The sequence below is a fragment of the Zonotrichia albicollis genome, chromosome 13, assembly GCF_047830755.1.
Source record: "Zonotrichia albicollis isolate bZonAlb1 chromosome 13, bZonAlb1.hap1, whole genome shotgun sequence".
Taxonomy (NCBI): Eukaryota; Metazoa; Chordata; class Aves; order Passeriformes; family Passerellidae; genus Zonotrichia; species Zonotrichia albicollis.
The window spans coordinates 3,735,753-3,755,584 of NC_133831.1; the positions used below are offsets into that span (position 1 = coordinate 3,735,753).

A 19,832-nucleotide genomic window follows, 5' to 3' on the forward strand; every position below is an offset into this window, starting at 1 on the left:
CTTGGCTGTTGGAAAAGCACTGCAGATCTGGAAAAGAGACCTCTGCTTTACAAGCTAGAGGTCCTTTTTCTATGGAAAGAAAGCATTTCCCTGACAGCCAAAGGAATGCTGAGGCACAGCATCCATGGACCCCACAAATTTCCCTTTCCATCCAGAGATATTAAAGAGCAAATCCCAGTTCTGAGAGGGATGCAGGTCATGGAAAGTGCTGCTGAAAAACTGAAGTGGTTTCTCCAGCCCAAGTGACTGTAGCATGACTATGATGGAAGGAGTTAATAGACACTGAAATTGTTTTATTAAGTAGATTTGCCAGAATTTACTGATTATCAAACCTCATTAGCCGGGGACTTGTACTCCATGTTCTTCCCCAGTTGCTGCCTGCTGCCTGCTGGATACACGGAGGGATGCTGGAGAGATTATTGCTAAGCCCTTCCCCCTTCCCTCTCCCCTCCTCTTCCAGGACCACATCGACAGTCCCGGGGGAAGAGAGGAGGGACAGGGAGAGGGCAGCGAGGAGAGGAGGGACAGGGAGAGGGCAGCATCCACCCGCTCTCCCTCAGCATCCTCCACCAGCACAGCCCAGCAGAGCATCTGCAGCTCAGGACACCTTTGGGAGGATCCCTTAGCACAAACATATGTTACATCCACACGCACGGCTGCTTTCCCCTTCCAGGAAAGAGGAGAAGGAGGAAGAGGGAAGAGCTCCGGAGGGCTCCAGGGATTTTCCATGTGAGCAGAGCCGGACGATGCCCCCGGGAGCCGCTGCCAGGTGCGGCAGGTGAGCATCACCTGCGGGGCGGCCCCGCTCCCGCCTGCTCCGCCGGTAAGAAACTTTCCTTGCAGTTTGCACTTCGCTATCTTGGGGTAAAAAATGGGTTTTTAATCTCTAGGGACTGTAGGCAAAACCAGGGGTTTGTCCCTGAAAGGAGGAGGAGAGTGATAAATTCTCCGAGCTGAGAAAACACTTTCGCCTGCTTATAACAAAGTTTTCTCCGCGGTGGGCAAAGATTCCCCTCTAACTTCTCAGTAATTTGGCACGAGGTGGGGTTGATCAGAGCAGGCATCGTTTAGACAGAATTTAAGGCATTTTTAAATCCCCCCGAGAGGCAGAACGGGCGTGCAGCAAGAGCAGAGGAATCACGATGTGAGCAGTCCCGTTAAAGCAATTAGAACTTCGCTTCCAGCTGATGGCAGGTAATTGCCCACTCTGTCGCTAATAACTATTAAGCAGCTTAGTTGAGTTAGCCCGTGGATAGGGGTCTATAGAAATAAGAAAGCGAAGCGACAACGACCAGAAAATAAGGATAAAATAAGGATGTAACGGTGCCCAGACCTGCTCGGAGAGGAGCCCGAGGTGTTCCCGTTCGGATTTGCAGCTCCCGAGGCTCGGTGATAATTATGAATGAGGCTGGAGCTGCGCTCCGTGCCTGTGTTGCCAGACAACCAATGAGGCAGCAAAGCAAAGCTCATTCACGGGCTGCAGGCTTCAGGGAGAGGCACAGAGGTGACTTTTACTTACCAAACAGGCTCTCATTGATTTCCTGATTGAGGAAAGTGGCTGGAGGCACCTTTTCTCTGGCAGTAACCCCTGCTATGTTTTCTCCTCCTCGCTGTGCCCTCTGGCTGACAGATCCCCCTGCTCTGATGCCGCTCTGGATGTCCCGGTGAGAACTCTTAGAGATGCCTATTCTCTCCAGAGGCAGTGACCAAGACTATAGCAACATTAGCTACAACTCCTGCAATTCCTTGAGCCACTTGTTTCCCATCTGCGTGGAAACCCCTTCTGTCAAGGGGGTCCATTACCAGAGAGCCAGGAGGATTCACCACCCTGACCAAGTGTCTGCAGTCGACCTGAAGACAGAGATCATGATCAACGTTGGGGGCATCAAATACCTGCTGCCTTGGAGTACTTTGGACGAGTTTCCCCTGACCAGACTGAGCAAACTGAAGCTTTGCAGCAGCTATGAAGAAATCATCCAGCTGTGTGACGATTACGATGAGGACACCCACGAGTTCTTCTTTGACAGGAACCCCAACGCTTTCGGGATGATTGTCAGCTTCCTCGCAGCAGGGAAGCTGATGCTCTTGAGAGACATGTGTGCCTTGTCTTTCCAGGAGGAGCTCAGGTACTGGGGCATTGAGGAATCCAACCTGGAGAACTGCTGCTTTCGGAAACTCTTCCAGAAGCTGCAGGAGCTGGCCGAGATCCGCAAAGAAGAGGAGCTCCGGAGGAGCAAGGAGGCTTCGTGTGTCTTGGATGAGAAAACCAGGTTTGGGCAGTTCATGAACAGACTCAGAGATATGGTGGAAAATCCCCAGTCAGGACTGCCAGGCAAAGTCTTTGCTTGTCTCTCCATCCTCTTTGTGGCCACCACAGCTGTCAGCCTTTGCGTGAGCACAATGCCAGACTTGAGAGCTGAAGAAGACAGGGTAAGTCAGTTCTTCTTAACTGGTCTAACCACAGAACTGGGACAGAAAACACAGCTATGGCTCAAATTAGTTTCATCACGTTCAAGTGATATCATATTAAGAATAATGGGAACAAATATTATATTGATTTTTAGCTAGAATACAAGAATGCTTTTGGACAGAGCAGATGTTTCAGCTCTCCAGTATAGGGTGTTTTTCTCTTCTTGAGAAGCAGCTGCTGGGTAAGATTAAGTTGTTAGTACTGACTCTCAAACTGACATAGTGGAGTTTTCAAGATGCTTCACTCTCTATTTACAGGCAATCTCTCCTTTGGACATATCAGCTACAGAAATATTTTCCTCTGACATCTTTACTTTTAAAACAGCTGGGTATCTTCCCTTGTGATAAAGCTGTCAGATGTTTAAAGAGGGAGAAATATTCATTAATTTTTATATGTTGCATTTCAGTAGTTGCATAAAGATTGAAGGATGAGAGGCAGATGAAGTATTTTTGCACATACATAAAAGCTGTGCCTCCCAAAAAATCATAATTCCATGCTAAGAGAATTCTGTGTTTGTCCCATATATGTGTACATATTGTAGGAGCAATACCAAGCACTATCTGAACTGCAAACTGCACTTAAACCCTTCTCAAAAAACTCATCCACATTAATTCAGGGCAAATAAATCAAGCCTGTATGACACATGAAGGATCTTCTCTGTAACATTACTGTAAATATTTCAGTATTTAAAAGATTTATTTTTGTAATAATAGACCAGGGGAAAAGTGAGAATCCAAAGTTATTTCAGATGTGGTAACGTCCAAATTCATCAAATAACCTTGACTAATCTCTGTAATGAATCCTGCACTTCATTTGCAAATTGCCCTTCCAAAAGTGCTGAGGAAATCTGTGTCAAATGAACTCCCTGCCCCAACCCTGCTGTAAGACAAGACACTCCTCAGAGTGTCACATATTGATGGATAAAGTCATTTTTACATTTACAGCACAGCCTGGTGTGCACAAGACAAAAATCTGTATCTATTTTGCTGGTCAAAGCAGCCTTGTCATGGTTAAAATACATCCTGATATTTGATGTCTTTGGATAAAACTGAGGACAGCACAGGAGGCTGAAATTTAAGGTAATTCCCTGATCCTTTTTAACCCCTTGAATAATAACTTCCATTTGCCAAGGGAGGCTCCAGCCTGTCAGGAATAAGCCTGGCGCTCTTGCAGCCTTCCCCAGCTATTCTATTACTTTTTGGCTGAAAAAGAAAAAACTGTTTTCACAGCAAAAGCTGTTAACACTGTTCCAATGCTTCTTCCAAGGATGTACTTTAAATATAGAACATCCTTCTTCCAGCTCGATGTACAAACATTACAAACTCTGCTCCAGCAAGTGCTTCCTACTAACTTTGTTAATGGAAGTGCCTTTTTATCTTCATTTCCCAACCACTGCAGGAAAAGTTTTGATAAATAAATCCCATGTAAAGGGCCCAGCACATGAGCAGAGCTCTGCTGGATGTAAGGGGTTGTGTGTTTTAAAAAATAAATTACTGAGTTAGAAAGAAAAGCATGCTGAGGGTTATAAGTGCGTCTGGGAGCTGCAGTGAAGTTGCTGTTCCTGGATTTCCTATAAAACAAGGATGACATTACTTCTTAGAGATTTGTATATATACCAGCACTTTAAAAACAAGCAAACTGCATTAAAACAAGCTCAAAAGATGGATTGTTGGAAGTGCAGGGGAGAGGATGAAGGATGAACTTGAGGAAAGGACCACATTTGTCCAAATGTTTGGAAACATTCCATAATTTACACTTACACCACCAGCCCAATGCACTTTGTCATTGTGCCCCAGAATACAGAGTATTAAAAGTCCCTTTCTATGAATTATGTGATGTTCTGCCACAGGAAAAATAGGGGAATATATGAGACAAAATACTCATGCCTTGTGGAAAAGCAGAAAATCTGAACTACTAACAAGCAGTTTTGGCATCTCTTAAATTTCCATCCCTAAATTCTTAGCCTGTAACAATTAAAATTTCCTTACTGGCATCTCAAAAGAGCATTCTAAGTAGAGCTGGACAAATAGCTCCATGAAGTTAATTGACTCAAATTAGGAGTTCTTGGCTGCAGCTGAGTCATACTTAGCAAAATCAACTCTCTGTTGATTTGTAACTCAGAGCAGACCTCAGACAGTGATTCCAAGATGGGGCCACCTTTAGCAGCAACCTGAAACAAGCATGCAGGACCTGGAATTTTTCCTTTTAGGGCTGAACACAAAGATGATTCAATATCTGTTTGCTCAGTGACAGAAAACATTCAAATTCAAATTCATTCACAAAGTTTCTAAACAACCTGAAATTCCACACTTGAATTCAAAGGTTATTGTGAGGTTTAATCAGTTCTGAGTTAAAGCTTGGCAAAAGCTCTGAGGTAAATATCCTTAAAATTACTGCAAGGATCCATTTCCCAATGTCACTAACACTGGAAATTGAATTTATCCATATTAACCATTCTGAAAAACAGACAAAAAAGGCTTTACCTCTGCTGCATGTGTACCACTCTAGGGTCTTGTTGCTCCTCACCACAGCCAAAATTAGAGAGTGAAAACTGGATGGACTCCAGAGTAAAAAAAAAAACAAAAAAAGCCTAAAAAAATAGAAAAAAAAAAGGGAAAATAATGCAAGGTGACTTCCACTTGACTCAGTTGGCTCAGAGGCTGCTGATCCCACCCTGCAGGCACAGCAGATCCCTGGTCCTGGCAGCAGCTGCTGAGCCAGGTCTGCTCAGAAGGGAGGAAAGAGCAGGCAGAAGAGCAGCCAGGAGTCCTCAGCGTGCTCGGGAAAGTGAAAACTCGGCTCTGTCTCCGCGAGAGGGATGGCAGGGAGCCAGGAGAGAGCATCTGCATCAGGGAAACCCGGTCACCCTGGCAACCCGAGGGGAGGGAAGGAGCCAGCGCCAGGGGCAGCACAGGGGATGGATGGCAGGGGGAGCCTGGGGTCGGGGATGCAGCTGACAGAGAAATAAAGGAGTTGTTATCACTGACACGCTCCAGAATGTGCCAAATGACATTTAGGAACCTCCTCATGAAAAAAAAAACCCACCCAGATTTGGGCAAACATTTATGTCACATATGGACATGATGGGAATGCCAACCCAGAGAGAGCAGTCCCAGGTGAAGGGTGAGCAAAAAGTTCAGCAAAAATGTGGATTAGTAAAGGAACAGCTCTGGTGAGATCAAGTTTGAGTCTGAGCATGAAATAAATATACAAAAGGTTTTGTTATTTGTGAGGCTAAGGAGAGAGGAGTCATCAGTAACAAGGTTATGTTAGTTAAGAATGAAACAACAGAATTATCACATTTTCCAGTGGAAATATATCCTTGTCCATGGTATTTGCATCAGTTCTTTTTGGAGCTGTTTTTACTAAACAGTTTTTACCAAACTGTCTTTTGTAAAAAACAGATTTAATATCATCAATGTGCAGTAATCAAGGCATGTAGAGATAGGAAAAAAGGCATATTTAGAGGTGAGAAAATCTGTTATTGATCTGAACAGGCAGCCTGAGAGAACTGCAAATCTCAACTGGAGACCAAGCACACAGGGTAGGAAAGCTGAAGTGACAAAATTCACCAGTGTTACTCTCGAATGAAGAAATTCAGATCATCCCACTAGAGACAGGACAGAAGTCCCATCAGAGGCCTCCAAAAGTCCCAGTCCCACATAAGAGTGACCATCTAAGAGGGGTCACTGAAGCAGCACATCCAACAGCTCAGCACATCCAACCCAAAAGGAAAAAAAACCATCATTACACCAGAAAACTCTGAGATAAAATCACCACAGAGGGACCTGGAGAGGGAGAACACTTTGAAGTACTCTTGGGACTTTCCTTGGGATGAGATGTTCCATTTAATGAGTCCCTAAAAGTGGCATCCTCTGGAGAAATGACTCAGCAGAAAGGCTCCAGCAAGATCTGTCCTTCAGGAAGGCAGCAAATTAAGGTCAGGGGGGAGAAAACCCACAGATATTTCCATTCCCTGACCTTGTTACTACTAATTATTGTGTTTGCTCTTAACTGACCTTGAGAAGTTTGGAGTTGCTTTAGGTATTTTATAGGACTTAATGATACAAAATCCTCATAAACTGCAACCACTGTTGTTTCACATGAAGGTTTTATCCTGAAACACAGAATACTCATTTTAAAAACCTTCTTTTCCTGGGATCATTTGATTATGTGAAAATCAAGTTCCTTTTAAGAGAATATGTTTCTAGTCTCTGGTTGCACTTAGAATCCAGAAAACAGAACAGATGAGGAGAACCCAGTACTTAACAAATAGAACCACTTTTAAATTATTTTTTATATTCTACACCATTATTCTGGAGGCCCTGATTAGTTTTTTAATGCTTGATGTTGCTGAAGTTTTCTGTATGGTACTAAAGAATATTTAGCTTGCACACTGAGGGAAACTGCCAAGAATCAGGTTTTCTTTAAAACTGGAATAATTTTACTTTATGGGTGAAAAACCCTATTTATTTGCCTTACTATGAAGAGAAAGAAAATGTAATGCTCATTTAAGGTGTAATTCTATAAAGGCATATGTGTACATGCCTGTCTATAAATGTACTGCTATTTACATATGACTTGAAATTACTTGGAACAAAACAAAGCTGGATGTGCTTTGGCTTTATTGCATCTGCTCAAGCACTTTATTCTGGGTTCTTATCAGGTCACTTTCTGCAGACAATCCCTCTCTTAAATTGTCCAAGCATCCAGTGCAATTCTGATTTTTTTTCTGACTGTTTTGATTAGCAAAGAAAGTAGGAAAATGTGCTTCACTGTAGCACCAAAACCCTCCTGGTCTGTGTGTGCTCAGCAGAGTGAAACCCAGCTATTTATGTGCTTCATGGACTGAATTAGCTAAATTAATAATGATTGAAGAAAGGTTAAATGAGAAACCATTAAACAAGAGAAATCAGAATATTCAAGCTTCAGACTTTGATATATATTTATGAATTATGGTTTTATGATATATATTTATGAATTGTTGCGTTATGATATATATTTAGGAATTATTGCTTTATGATATATATTTATGAATTACTGCTTTATGGGATCTGCCTTTTTTTGAGGTCAGAAACACCGGGAGCTTTGAGATGGAAATTTCACCATCATGTTAAGATCCTGATTTCAGAGTCCCACATAATCAATGACCATTTCCCAGGCACCCACACCCAGAACTGCCCGATTCAGCACTGGGTGTTTTATGTACAGTTTTGGTGAAATTCATCTCACCAAAGCCCTGCATAGCCCAGAGGGCACAGAGGGGGGTCAGCTCACTGCTGCCCATCTGTGCCCATCTCACCCTCCCTGCCACACAAAATCAGTGTCTGCACAAACTCTGGCCCTCTGGGGAGGGAATGGATCCTGCCTGCCTTTCCAAAGCCAGTGTCCAGCATTCAGGAAGCACAATTAGACATTATTTGTTTGCCTTATCTTCATCCCCTCTTGGCTGTGTCCCAGCAGTGCTGAGGCTCTGAGCTTTGCACGCCATCCTGGGGACCCCCAGCTGTTCCAGCTGTTCCAGCTGTTCTGCGCTGGGCACTGCACCAACAGCTGTGCAGTGTGCCAGCACGTGGCCCTCACTGGGAGCCAGGATTTCTTCCCCCTCCTGCTGCTTTTAGAGCTGTAATTATTACTAAAGCCTCTTCACTCCCCTCACCTGGCTCTCCTCAAGGGGTTCAGCACAGCTGAGGGTTTAATAAATGAATAAATTAATAAATGCCTTCTTTGGGAAGATGGGTGCTGCCTTTCCATCTCTGGAAAACTCTGCTTGAAACAAATTTATCCCCCAAGTTCCTTTTCACAGTGTCAGCACCTCTCATTAGCACCAGTATCTCCCCTTCAAACAGATTTGGGACCCCTGCACTCCAGAGTTACGATAAGAAGGAATTTCTTCTCTGAAGAATTTGCAATGCAGTGAGAAAAGAAAGAAAGGAACAGTAACAGGCAAAGTGCTTTGACCAGCAGCAAAACTGTTAGTTTTCGGTAATTCTTCCAAGTCCAGATAAATTCCTTGTCATTTTGACTGCTCTGCACAGTTACAAAATTGTCTGTTAGATTCCTTACTAGAAAAACAAGAAAAATTTAGTCTTTCACAGCTTTCTGCTAACACAAACACTTTAGAGTCACCAACTGGTTTAAATCAAAACCAGATTCTTCAGATTGACTGTAACAGTGTCTGCAGACTAAAGTTGAAAAGTTAATTTTAACAATTTATTTTAGGTACACTTCTGCCCCAGAGGGGATAATTATTTGTTGGACACAGAGCATTAATTTCTTTCTCTGTTCTTTCTAATGTCCACATTAATACAATACCAATATTAGTTCAGTTTCCTCAAATGCTGTAGTTGTAGTAATTGTTTTCCTAAGTCCAGGCTTCTTTCCCCTCCAGTAGAACAAGTGGGAACTCATTGTGTTCTCAGAATACACAGCACTGCTTTAACAAGCTCATCATTCCCTAAATCAGGTTAGAGTCTTTCTCAGCAGGCTGTAACCTTCTGATTTTATTGCATCAGGCTGAAACCATAAATCCAAGAGCTGATGTGATCCACAACACGGGGTTTTCAAGCTCTCCCTCCCCATCATTTGATTCAGCAGAGCGTGGTTTAATTATTCAAATAACAGCGTCAATGCGGCCGCAGTGATTCAGCACTACCTGCAGCACTGCAGCTGCATCCCAGAGCTCAGGTATGCAGGGAGCCCAGGCTGGCACCACATTTCCTAACCAAGGCAGCACTTCACAGCCAGAAGGGATTTCTGCCCTGTATCTGTTCATTTCCTGCAGCCAACGGGGGAAGAACAGCTTGGAGCCAGCTGGGGAGCTCAGCTCCCTACTCCCAGGTATTGCTCTGCCTCTGCTCCTTCCCAACCCTTCTCTAGATTTCAGCCTCCCCTGTATTCCACTGCCTTGGCTCTGTGGGAAGAACCAAAGCCTGTTTTCACACCATCCCATTAGTTTGTGTTTTTCACACAGAGGGAGAAGCTCTAGAGCAGGATGAACTGCCCCGGTGTGAGAAGTGCAAAAGGCTGGAAAACAGCCCCCACCCAGGAAATGGCAACCTTGAGCTTAGAAAGGAAAATTCCTGCTGGTTTTACTTTGAAATCCTGCACCTAGAGGGCTGGCTGGTTTTGGCCAAAGGGCCAGAAGGGATTTCTGCCCTATATCTGTTCATTTCCTGCTGCCAACAGGGTAAGAACTGGGGAGCTCAGCTCTCTACTCCCAGGTATTGCTCTGCCTCTGCTCCTTCCCAGCCCTTCTCTAGACTTCAGCCTCCCCTGTATTCCACTGCCTTGGCTCTGTGGGAAGAACCAAAGCTTGTTTTCACACCATCCCATTAGTTTGTGTTTTTCACACAGAGGGAGAAGCTCTAGAGCAGGATGAACTGCCCCGGTGTGAGAAGTGCAAAAGGCTGGAAAACAGCCCCCACCCAGGAAATGGCAACCTTGAGCTTAGAAAGGAAAATTCCTGCTGGTTTTACTTTGAAATCCTGCACCTAGAGGGCTGGCTGATTTTGGCCAAAGAGCCAGAAGGGATTTCTGCCCTGTATCTGTTCATTTCCTGCTGCCGACAGGGTAAGAAAAGCTTGGAGCCAGCTGTTCCCTATACCCAGCTCTTGCTCTGTTTCTGCTCCTTCCCAACCCTTCTCTAGACTTCAGCATCCCCTGTATTCCACTGCCTTGGCTCTGTGGGAAGAACCAAAGCCTGTTTTTACACCATCCCATTAGTTTGTGTTTTTCACACAGAGGGAATTGCTCAGGGAGAGGCTCTAGACCAGGACGCACTGCCCAGGTGTGAGAAGTATAAAAGGCTGTAAATGTCAACCTTGGGCTTAGAGAGGAAAATTCCTGCTGGTTTTACTTTGAAATCCTGCAACTAGAGGGCTGGCTGGTTTTGGCCAAAGGGCCAGGCTGCAGGAAGAGCAGTCCTGCTGGGATAAGTGCTGGACAGCACAGGCTGGCAGAAGGCAGGGCAGGAGCTGCAGGACAGGCTGATCCCATCTGCTGCCTCTCTGGTGGACCCTGGCCTCTGTCCACAGAGCAGAGTGTGCATCACAGGAAGGATCTGAGCAGCAGCTTGGCTGTGCCAAACAAAACCTGCCCCTGCCAGGATGAATTTAGCAGATGTGAACTATGACCTTGCATCAGCCTTGGAGCCAGGCACGCTCCTGGTGTGAACGGTGACATTCAGTCTGTCCTTCCACTGCAGAGGGGTGAGAAGGTGCAGCTCCTGTGCTCAGGGAAACTCCTCTAGGATCCAAGAGGATGGAGCAGGTGCTCTCTGAGCTCTTTCCCTGCCTGGTTCTGGCTCCATTGGGTGTGGGTCACTGAGCTCAGGGCAGCCTTTCCTTGGGAGCAATCCCTGCTGGGAGCAGGGCTCAGATCCCTTCAGCCCGTGCTCATTTGTTTGGTGATGATGATGAGCCAGCTGGTTCCCCTAAACATGCCCTGGGAATAACAGTGTTTGCATACAGGGGTTCTGTTGTGACTTCTGGCTGGGTTCAAGGACTTTAGTCAGCTTGGCTTCATAAATAACACGAGATTCCTTTCTCACCAGAGTGCTGTGCAAGCAGCACATACACCTTGTGCTGAGGTACACACTGATTTCCACTCCAAAGCTCTGGAAATATGGCATGATTCTGAAATAATCCAGATACTGATCAAGCTGTGCTTATTACCAAACTGCTCCACAAGCACTGGAGGAACTTTTGCTGTTTAACCTGGGAATAGATCATTTGACACAATAGATCATTTGACACAATAGATCATTTGCTATTTAACCTAGGAATAGATCATTTGACACAATAGATCATTTGCTATTTAACCTGGGAGTAGATCATTTGACACAATAGATCATTTGCTATTTAACTGGAGAATAGATCACTTGACACAATAGATCATTTGCTATTTGATTTGGGAATAGATCATTTGATATAACAGATCAAATAGATCATTTGCTATTTAACCTGGGAATAGATAATTTGACACAATGGATTATTTGCTATTTAACCTGGGAATAGATCATTTGACACAATAGATCATTTGCTATTTAACCTGGGAATAGATCACTTGACACAATAAACACTTGGAATCACTGACACCACCCTGAGCAGAGCTCCCTGGCAAGCACAGGAAGGAAATCACAGGAAATCCTGTAGTTTTGCTCGTTTTACCTCCTAGACCTGTTTATAGATTGTGGGAAATCCCAAATTACACAGCACAGAAAACAGGCTCAGACTGTTGCCAATAAACTTCCACTTAGAGTCAATCACATGCAGGGCAGAAAGTTGGTACCTATCCAATTTTATCCTCGCACAGCTGCAGCACTGCACTCCCAACACAACGGGAATAACAGGATTTCTTTCCTGATTGTACTTCAGATTAAGAGGGAATAAAGGGTAAATACCCACTGCAAAAGGTATTGGGGTAAATCTCTGGCAGCAGGAAACTCATTGGTGGATCAGGTAATGACTCAGAACCAGTTTTCCAAAGCATATTTTAATTGTCAATTGTCTTAAGAGAGCAAAAAGGTGAGACACAAAATGATCAGCACAGAGCAGAGCCTGAAGGAACAAGAGGAGTTCCTTGGTGGTGTCTTACAGTTATTCAATAATAATAAAGTTTTTCCTTGTGTACATAAAAAAAAAAAAAAGTGAGCAGCATCTGGAAACCAGCATGGATAGATGAGAGATATATTCTGCAGGGGAAATTCTGATTCAGTCTCCCTGGGCATAACTGAAATTATTGATGCATGTAAAGATATTATTTTCACTAGATGAGATTTATACCTGTTGTAAGTTAAGCTAGTGCTGCACAACCCTGGGATCTGATTCTGTTTGTTATCCTTGATGTCATTACACTTTAATTAATGTTTCCTGGCAAACCAATAGGCTGGGAAATTTATCTCTTTTTATCTTGTGAGTGGCACATATCTCAAGCACATTTAGCTGGAATTCACAATTAGTGAATAAATTGCTTTTTTGCTGCTCCATCCCTGAAAGTATCCAAGGCCAGGTTGGACAGGGCTTGGAGCAACCTCGTTTAAGGGTTTTAAATGGATTTAAGGTCCCTTCTACCCAAACCACTCTGGGATTCTGTGAGTGGAAAACAGAAACCAGGAGGGTTCCCCTGGGCATCTTTTTCCTCTGGCTGTTGAGGGAACTGGGTTAACTGCACTCAGTACTGCTCTTCTTCTCTTTTATTATGAACCTACATTCTTTTTTTTTTTCCTGTTTAAAGCGAATTTAACAGAAATATCCTAAAATGAGCAATCTCACTGTAACACCATAAACTCCAGCACATAAGAGAACATGGAAAATAAGCCACTCTCTTATACACCAGAGGGGGATAATCAAAAGGAAGCTTGAATTTTTTTACTATCTCTGGTGGTAGAGGAGTTCGAAACAACTCCTTTGCTTCTTTGAGGTAGTTTATAAATCTAAGAAACCACTCAATATTTCAGGCACCAGGCTCAATATATATCTTTTTACACACAAAATATTGTTTCATTCATTGCTGAGCCAAATGCTCATTTCATACAGAAGATCAATACCAGACACTCATTTTATTACATTTATAGCACAGGTTGTAGAATTTCTGCTGGAGGCAAGTTCCATAAATCCTGATAAATTCTTGCATTGCTGAAAAGTAAATCTGCAGGATGAATGAAGTATAAAGAGTTACATACTCACTGCTGGGCCTGTCATAACTGCTCTCCCATCAGAGTCAGAGACAGGCTGAGTAGAGATTGATGTCAGATGGTTTGGTTGAAAAAGCCCTCCCAAAATAATAGGCTGTGGTCAGTTCTAAATAAAACCTCATCTTCCCCTCTTGCTCAGGGTAAGCACCACCCCAGCTTGGAGCTTTTAGAGCTCCCACTCCACCATGAGCAAAACTGCAGCAAGAGGAGAAGGAGCTGAGTGAAAATTTGACTCAAAGATTTGGAAATAAAACCCCGGAATTCTCTAGTTGATGGTAAAGCCAAGGGAGGGAGTTTTTTGTGGTTTGTGGTGGCAGGTGTTGAGCACTAGAATATCCAAATGTGACTGGTTTGTTCAGAAAGAGGAATTGTGCAGAAGTTGTTGTGGCACAGAGATTTCTTTATCTGCCATTTAGACAAAATGGCTTTCATGGATCAGAGTATTTGGGCCATACTAAAAGTAACTAATGGGAATGTTGTGGCAAAAAAAAAAATTGAAATCTCCCACTGACACAGGAGCATCAGTATTTTGGTGAGAACAGAACTTTGAAGTCAGAGTGTTCTGCCTGTTTTTGGACAACAGCTCTGAGAGCAACATAAAACACTAAGCTGTAAAAATCCTCAAAACTACCAGGAGAAACAGAAATTGGCTTTGGTGCTTGATATTTCCTTCCCTACCCCCTCTTATTTCAATATTTGCTGCTTTTGAACGGGGTATTCAAAAGGATGAAGAATGTTTGAAGAAACTGACATTAGAGAGGGATATTCTACATAAATCAAGTCAGGTGCATTCCATAATATATACAAATGTTCCTAATATATAAAACATTCACATGCAAACTCTTGGGATGAAATCCATCTCCCCATGTGAAGGCAATGAGCATGTTCTCATTATGCTGACAGCATAAATTGCTTTCACTAAGTAAATATAAATTTCCATAGGGAATACTGAAGTTACTGAGGGTGGCAAGAATTAAAAATCTCCCAGTCTCTACATTGCTACACTTTGAAATTTCATGCTCAGTTCAAAAGACAGCCTACATCTTAATGATTAAACCTTCCAGGTTTAACAAACCAGCAAGTTTTAAGCAGGTTAAACAAAATTTCTTTTCTTCTGTTTTCTCAGGAAGGAATAGGGAAAATCCCATGATGATCTGAGAGCAATGTCACCTGCAAATGTCTAAAGGCAAATAAATAACAGATGTATTGGAAATTCAGCACAGCTAACAAAAAATTAAATAAATCTTGATGGGAGCAATGAATAATTCAGAGGCCCCATCACTGGAGTGACCAGAGGCAGGTTTGTGCAGAGTCCCGGCTGCTTTGTACAAATAATTCAGGGCTCAGAGAGAGTGAGCACTGCACAACACAACTGCTGATTGCAGGCAATCTCATCAAGCCCAGTCAGCAGCTCTGCAAACATCAGCGTGCTCCAGCCCTGACAGCAAATGGAGCCACAGCCTGACCCTGCATGCAGAGCCCTGGCAGGGCTGATGAAGCTTCTGTGGTGTTTCATTTTAGGGGTAAAATATGAACTCAGCAGCTTACTGTGCAGAAAGGTGAAATCCTCAAATGCTGCTACAGAGCTAAATTGTTCTGAGGATTGGGCAGGGTAAAACTCACTCCTGAGTGGGAACCTCTGCTGGCCAATTTTGTAACACAAAAAGACTTGTTACTCCCAAGTGCAGCAGAAAGTGGGAAATATTGAGTGTTGTAAAAAGTCTGCTGTGATTCCATTTTCTTCATGTGGGAAAAGCCAATATTTCATTCACACAACTCATTTTATACAGTTTTTACAGACCTCGTGGGCAACTTTAATTTGTTGATAACTTTCTCGTCAATTAGTCTATTGGTTAGTAAAAGGTATTTTACTTGTCCATCAAATCTCTATATTCTTGAATTGTTTACATTTTTTTTTCACTGATTCTCATGGGACAAATTTTATTGTTTGTACAGGTGCACTTGTTTTTCACCCTAGAAATAGATTGTTGTGTTAAAGAACTCTCATTTTCAAGATGTTTTCACAGGAGAACATGCAAAGTACTTAGCTGCATATAGAAGTGACAGGCCAGCTATTAATTTAATAGGGCATGCCTGATTTTATGAGGCCTTTCTTTTATAATTTTTTCTACCTGTCTGTGATATTCAGAACTTACAGCCTGCATGCCAGGACTTTATACATAGATGGGTTTCATTCCAGTACGTTGGAAGAAGCAACAGAGAAAATGAGGCAGGTAGACCTCATGGCCTACCTGACAATGAGGCCTGACCATGACCAATGAGGCAAATGAGCTGTTTGTTCAGCTATTTTGTGTGCTCAGTATTCTCTGTGGAACTGTAGGACAGCTGCCACACTACCTGTGAGCTGGTTTTGTTTATCTCTGCTGCCAGTGACTCAGGCAGATCCATATTGCCTCTCCCTCAGCGTTTTTGGATGCCGGTTCACAGACTGTTCTTTTGTTTATTTCCCTCTCTGTTTTGTGGCAGGGTGAGTGTTCCCAGAAGTGCTATTACATCTTCGTCATCGAGACCATCTGCGTGGCTTGGTTCTCCCTGGAGTTCTGCCTCCGCTTCATCCAGGCCAGGAGCAAGTGTCAGTTCTTCAAAGGACCCCTGAACATCATCGACTTCTTGGCCATTTCCCCCTACTATGCCTCCCTCATCTTCTCCGAGGACGACTCCAGCGAGGAGGAGGACAGGCCGAGCAGCAACACGTACCTGGAGAAGGTGGGCCTGGTGCTACGGGTTTTACGTGCCTTGAGGATCCTGTACGTCATGCGCCTTGCCCGCCACTCGCTGGGCCTGCAGACCCTGGGCCTCACCGTGCGCAAGTGCACGCGGGAGTTCGGGCTGCTGCTGCTCTTCTTGTGTGTGGCCGTCACCCTCTTCTCCCCACTGGTGTACCTGGCTGAGAATGAGTCAGGCAGGGTGTTGGAATTCACCAGCATCCCCGCCTCCTACTGGTGGGCCATCATCTCCATGACCACCGTGGGCTACGGGGACATGGTGCCGCGGAGCGTGCCGGGCCAGATGGTGGCTCTGAGCAGCATCCTCAGCGGGATCCTCATCATGTCCTTCCCCGCCACCTCGATATTCCACACCTTCTCCCACTCCTACTCCGAGCTGCGCAAGGAGCACGAGCGGCTGCAGTCGCGGCTGAGCCGAGCCAAGAGCGCCAACCGCGCCGGGGAAAGCGACACCTTCAATGAGACAGACAGCCTGATCCTGGAGGGACAGGCCTCCCCCATCAAGTACATCTACACAGGGAACTGAGCCTGGAGACCACATCAAACACATCTATACAGGGAACTGGGCCTGGTATCTTCCTCAAACACATCTACACAGGAACCTGGGCCAGGCCTCCCCCATCAAATACATCTACACAGGGAACTGAGCCTGGAACCACATCAAATATATCTGCACAGGGAACTGAGCCTGAAACCACGTGAAATACATCTGCACAGGGACCTACCTGGGCTTGGACATCCCATTAAATACATCTACACAGTGACCTGGGCCTGGAGACACCCTCAAACACATCTACATGGGGACCTGAGCCTAGAGACCACATCAAATACATCCACAGAGGGACCTGGGCCTGGAGACACCATAAAATACATCTACACGGGGACCTGGGCCTGATGTCCCCCATCAAACACATCTACATGGGGACTTGGGCCTGGTGTCCCCTATCAAACATACCTATACAGGGATTGGGCCAGGCCTTCCCCATAAAATGCATCTACACAGGGAACTGGGCCTGAAACCACATCAAATACATCTGCACAGGGACCTGCTTGGGCCTGGAGATCCCATCAAACACATCTACACAGTGACCTGGGCCTGGAGACACCATAAAATATATCTACATGGATAACTGAGCCTGGAGACCACATCAAACACCTCTACACGGGAACCTGAGCCAGGTATCCCCCTCAAACACATATACACGGGTACCTAGGCCAGGCCTTCCCCATCAAATACATCTACATGGGGAACTGGGCCCGGTATTTCCCATCAAACACATCTACACAGTGACCTGGGCCTGGAGACCACATCTAACACATCTACACAGGGATCTGAGCCTGGCCTGGGCCATTCCCAAAACCACAGACAGAAATGTGCACGTGTGCATCAGCAAAACACACAAAGCAAAACAACAGCACAGGTTACAGTGCTATCCTCTCTCCTGGCATAGGTATAAGCAGCAGCCAACCCAACAGAGCCAGCTCAAAAAAATCCCCGTGGAGCTGGAGGTTGGGAGAATGTAAAAAAGTCAGAGTTTATTCAGTGATAAATGCTCATTCTTCTCTATGACTACTAAGAATAAACTTTGTCTCTACCACTCATGCATCTTGCTGAATACCTAACACTGAATGAATAACAAAACAAACCAGCTTCTGTTGGCACAAACACACTTGTTATTTCATTTGCCTTTGAGTTTCCAGTGTTCTTGCAATGAATTTCCTGAGCCAGGCGTTAGGACACATTCTTTCAGGGCTACACACCAGTGTGGTTATCCACAGCTCATCCACCAGGCATACAGACACAAATCCAAATTCTGTATTTAAAGCCAGTAACAAGCTTAAAATAAAAATAAAACTGCTGTATGTGACAGCTTTCAAAGTTTGCCTGTAGCCAGATGATCAATCTGTACCTAACAAATTGCACTGCTTTGTATAAAACACATAATGTTTGCAAGAGCATTTGCTTGAAATGCAGTTGTGGTCTGCAGACTGTAAACATATCATATTAGACAGCAAAACTCTTCAAACTTCTTTTTCATATAAATATTTAAAATAAAAATGAGAAATAAAAAAAAAAAAAAGCCCAAGCTTACTGATCATATCAAAAAAGCCTTGGTGTTATATTTTGTGTTGAATGGTGGTTTCTCTGGAAGAAAGATAAAAAATAGGCTTGTAGAAAATGTGAAAATTGGCTTCTGAAAATGTGAAAATTCTTCTTCTAAGAAGAGTCCAAAGGTATAAATAGTGAAGAATGAGGGGAATGATTGCCAGAGAGGCAATGGGAGTCATTTTCTGATGGAAACGGACATGCGTCTTTTGGGACAGCCAGAAGGAATCAACAGGGCTTTGCAGAGGTCAGCAATCTCCTTTAAGGACAGAATGGATGGTTATGTACAGTTTGAGCCTTTGGATGGTGTGAAGGTGCTCAGTCAGTTCCATGCAGGTGACAGAGGCCAGGTGTGCACACACCTGTGTGTTCATAGTGAGAGCCCCCCTGATCCCCAACAGGGCTCTGACACCCTGAATTTCAGCAATGTATTTAAACATTGAGAGTAAGCAAGGCCTAAATTAGTTTTTAATCAGATTCCCAGCTTTCATTACTCCATTTTCTTAAATCTTGCTAAGGTCCCCATGTCCTTGTGATGTGGCAGAGCTCAGTGAGTGAACATTCCCCAGGGACAGCTTTGGGCAGGGACCCCTCCTGCCCAGCCTGGGGACATTGGGAGCCTGGGGACACCTTCAGGCACTGCCATATTTCCCATCAGGACACGAAACCCAGCCACCTGCATGTTCTGCAGCTTCCTGCAGGAGCTGCTCCCCTCCCTCCTGCACAGCTGGAGTGGAGAAAAGCACAGTTGTTGGCACCACTGGGATGGCGTGACTGGAATTAATCTCTTGGTTTTATCTTGCTATTGACCTCATGATTCAAACCAGAGAAACTGCAGGGGATTATTCAGGGGGATGCTCCAACAAGAGGAACATGGCTTTAGATGACAGGCATTTACATTTGTCCCATTAAATATGCAATTTCTGCTGGTTTATGCATAGGTCCATCTGATTTTTTATTTTTCACAATTTTAGGGTTTTTTTTCTGGCAATTCTCTACAGTGGGTCCAGTGAGATGATAAATCAGACAAAATCCTGGTCTGGACTATGAAGCAAACCTGTCCAGGGTCCTGTTCTCTCCAGGGTCCTGTGCATGGGGATTCACCTGCATTTCTCTGGGGATTCTGCCCCTCTGGCCTGGCAGCGCCAAATCCAGTGCCTGCTCCTGATCACTGGTGGCTGCTGGGACACAAATCCTGATGCAGAATTGCTGCAGCTTTTAACAAACCACTTTTCCCACTGACACACACTTTGAACGTACAAACAATCAGGTGGGGCAGCTGATTTGCTTTTTCCATGTAACAATTTCTTTATTAGATCAGAAGTTAGTTCAACATGTTTGCACATAAAATTAGCCCATCACATGGTTTTAAAAAAGTAGATATCTGGTGAAATATTGGAGGTTTTACTGCTCAAGTGCTTGTAACAGCTCCATGTCCAACAGGTTCTGTGATGTAGCTGGGACTGTGGACAGTGACAGAAATCCAATCCCTGACTCAGTGTTTAACCCTGTGTAAGTTCCAAAACACAACCCAAGTGTGCTTTAACCCCCTGCAAGTTCCAAAACGCAACCCAAGAATGTGCTTTAACCCCCTATAAGTTCCAAAACACAAGAATGTGCTGAATCACAGAGTTCAAACAAACAAACAAACAAACAAACACCAGTGTTTGACAGGAGCTGAGTGTTTGAATGTCCAGCTGAATTTGGACTCTCACTCCTATTTCTGATTTTAACTTAAATCTCCTCTAATAGCTGGGTCTGGGCTGCACCAGCTCTCACAGAAAATAAGTCCTGCATGATTCATGGTGTTAC

The 19,832-nt window shown here is 44.3% G+C and overlaps 1 protein-coding gene and 1 long non-coding RNA gene across 2 annotated transcripts in view; one reads left to right on the forward strand and one right to left on the reverse strand.

Moving 5' to 3' along the window:
* Window positions 1–5,031, reverse strand: part of LOC113460476 (uncharacterized) — a 55,217-nt gene extending 50,186 nt beyond the window's left edge. The window contains exons 1-2 of the long non-coding RNA XR_003382335.2: window positions 4,954–5,031; window positions 1,334–2,416 (exon numbers count right to left, since the gene is read on the reverse strand). This is a non-coding gene — a long non-coding RNA (uncharacterized LOC113460476). The remainder of the gene's footprint in view (window positions 1–1,333; window positions 2,417–4,953) is intronic.
* On the forward strand, window positions 1,681–17,960 carry KCNG4 (potassium voltage-gated channel modifier subfamily G member 4). Its single transcript, XM_005496474.4, has 2 exons — window positions 1,681–2,430; window positions 15,654–17,960. Exons 1-2 carry the CDS (start codon window positions 1,681–1,683, stop codon window positions 16,437–16,439), a joined length of 1,536 nt encoding a protein of 511 aa, XP_005496531.2. The 3' UTR covers window positions 16,440–17,960.
* Window positions 17,961–19,832: the final 1,872 nt, after the last annotated feature.